At 57.3% G+C, this 2,344-nt stretch overlaps 1 protein-coding gene across 1 annotated transcript in view; it reads right to left on the reverse strand.

Moving 5' to 3' along the window:
- RASL12 (RAS-like, family 12) overlaps positions 1–2,342 on the reverse strand; it is a gene marked incomplete at its 5' end in the record, with an annotated part of 4,722 nt that extends 2,380 nt beyond the window's left edge. The window contains 4 exons of the mRNA XM_009995330.1: positions 671–861; positions 945–1,018; positions 2,135–2,191; positions 2,312–2,342. Of these exons, the coding sequence (XP_009993632.1) occupies positions 671–861; positions 945–1,018; positions 2,135–2,191; positions 2,312–2,342 (353 nt within the window). The remainder of the gene's footprint in view (positions 1–670; positions 862–944; positions 1,019–2,134; positions 2,192–2,311) is intronic.
- Positions 2,343–2,344: the final 2 nt, after the last annotated feature.

The raw sequence follows: 2,344 nt of genomic DNA on the forward strand, positions 1-2,344 counted from the left end.
GTGAGCACCGGGGCAGCACCCACTCGTCTCCCTCCTGGCACAGCAGGGGATTTTAATCCAAAAGAATGTTGCCTTTCCCAAAGAAACAGAGCAAGGGGCTGTGCAGATCCCTGAAGAATCATGCAACCTCTCGTGCCAGGGATGTGTGCTCAGGGTGCAAGGACTGCATGTCATGGTGAAGCACTGGGAAGTGGGAAGGAGATGGGGCAGGTCCTGGCCATGAAGAGCCTCTGTGCTGGGGGCACTAGGGGGTTCAGCACCACACGTGACTCAAGGTGCCTGTGGGGCAAACACTCAGCACAGCCCCAGAAAGGCCAGAAAAACACACCGGGGACATCCAGTCCTGGCAGCATGGGACTCACTGGGGACAGGGTGAGAAAGGACTCCAGGAAAAGGGCACATCCGGAAGGGAGTGAGGAGCTGGAACAGGCTCAAGCCCTGCCTGGGGACAGTGACGCTGCTTTACCAAAACATCCCGCTGAAAATAAACACATCATCCCCCAGGCAGGAGAGCAGGAACCTCGGAGGAGGACGTGGCAAGTACCAATGGGGGTGGAAATACCGCCCCAGAAAAACTGGATTTGGTTTTTGCATCCCAGCCAGAGGGAAGAGGGGTGATCAGTGAGCTCTCTCCCACCAGGAAAGGACAGCCTGGCCCCATATCCAGTACCTGTACTGCTCCATGTCCAGCTTGTTGCCCAGCAGGAGCAGAGGGCAGCGGTGCTGGCAGCCCCGGGCGTGCAGGGCCAGCACTTCCAGGTAGCGCTGGCAGCCCTCGAAGCTCTTCCTGTCCTCGATGCTGTAGACCACGAGGAAGGCGCTGGCCCAGCGCAGGTATCGCTCACAGTTCCCGGGGCCATCCTAGGGGCAAGAGGAGCAGCTGAGCTGTGGGTCCAGCTGTGCCATGCTGGATGGCTGGCACCGGCAGTGGCCTGGGGGCTCACCTGGTCAGCAGTGTCCATCACCTTCAGCAGCACGGGCTGCTGGTCCACCAGCTCCTCTGAGGTGTAGGTGTCCTCTGCAAGGAGAAGGGTGGTTGTGAGGGTGGGTTAGGGTGTCCCATCATCTCCAAAACGTGGAGCACTGCAGAAAAAGCTCATCCCCTGGTGAGGAACATCCTCCACTGACACCTCCCACCTCACTCCTTCCTGAGACACCATTTCGGGGGGGGGGGGCTGTGATGCCACTAGGCAAGCCCAGCTGGGAGCAGTCATTTCTCCCTGCATCTGCAAGCGTGGGCTCCCATGGGAGAAGGAGGGAGGGAACCATGAGTGGCCATCACTGCACCCAAAGCTCAGCCCTTATCTAAAAGCCACGACTTGGCAAGATAAAGTGAGCTGGGGGCTTGACACCGGGGCTATTTCCCAATATATCAGGGAAAAGGAGCACCCCTTTCTTTTGGAAGGAGGGTAGGCAGGGAGAGTTCCCCCATGAGAAAGATGCCTTCTCCCAGCTGGGTCCTAACTGATGTATTACAGAAAGGTTTTGATGTGGGAAGATGAAACCACATTCCCAAAAAAGATCGGAGCAGGAAAGGATTTATCCTTCTTTCCTAAGTCGCTGAGTTATTAGTGGCCGGAGTTGGTTTCTGGACAAGCTCCATATCTCCCTAATGTCCCTGATAAATCATTTATGGTTCTTCCCCGTGCCCTGGAGTCAAGCCTAGGAAAATAGTTATTAATTACTCAAATGTCTGGAAAAAAAATACTGCCCAGAGCAGCTGGCTGCACAGCACAGCCCCCCGGGGCTGCCCGCCCTGCGGCCCCCGCTTGCTCCCCCAGCCCTTCTCCTGCCCCACACCCCCAGGAGCAAGCAAGAGGCACAAGGTGCTCCCCAAGGACCCCAAATAATTCAGCTTTCAGGTGCTTGGGGGCGATGAGGAGCCGAGGTTCCCCCACGGGACGTGCCCGCGGGGAGAGCGCTGCTTTCACCTCTGTTTTTACAGGCGGGTTTGGGTCAAATCCAGCCCTTCCGTTGTTTTTTTTCATGCAATTTGGAGTGATGGTTTGTTTGTTGTTTCTTGTTCCCCTTAAATATTCGTGGGAAATGCAGGAGTTGGGAAGGATGCTCCGTGGGAGCTGATGGAAGACAACGACGGGGGAGGGGGAAAACACCCGTGGGGAAAGCATCTTACCCAAGTTGGGATCATATTCGCTGATGAACCTCTTGGTTAGAAACTTCACGGTCAGGGCTGCGGGAGGGCAAAGAGGAGGGTGAGGTGGTTGTGTCTCCCCCCCAGGCAGCAGCACCCCAGAACCCCCCACCCCCCCAGTGTGGGGCCATCCCCGTGGCAGTGGGGTGCCCATCTCACCTGACTTGCCGACACCTCGGCACCCCAGGACGG

The sequence above is a fragment of the Chaetura pelagica genome, unplaced genomic scaffold, assembly GCF_000747805.2.
Source record: "Chaetura pelagica isolate M959 unplaced genomic scaffold, ChaPel_1.0 scaffold453, whole genome shotgun sequence".
Classification (NCBI taxonomy): domain Eukaryota; kingdom Metazoa; phylum Chordata; class Aves; order Apodiformes; family Apodidae; genus Chaetura; species Chaetura pelagica.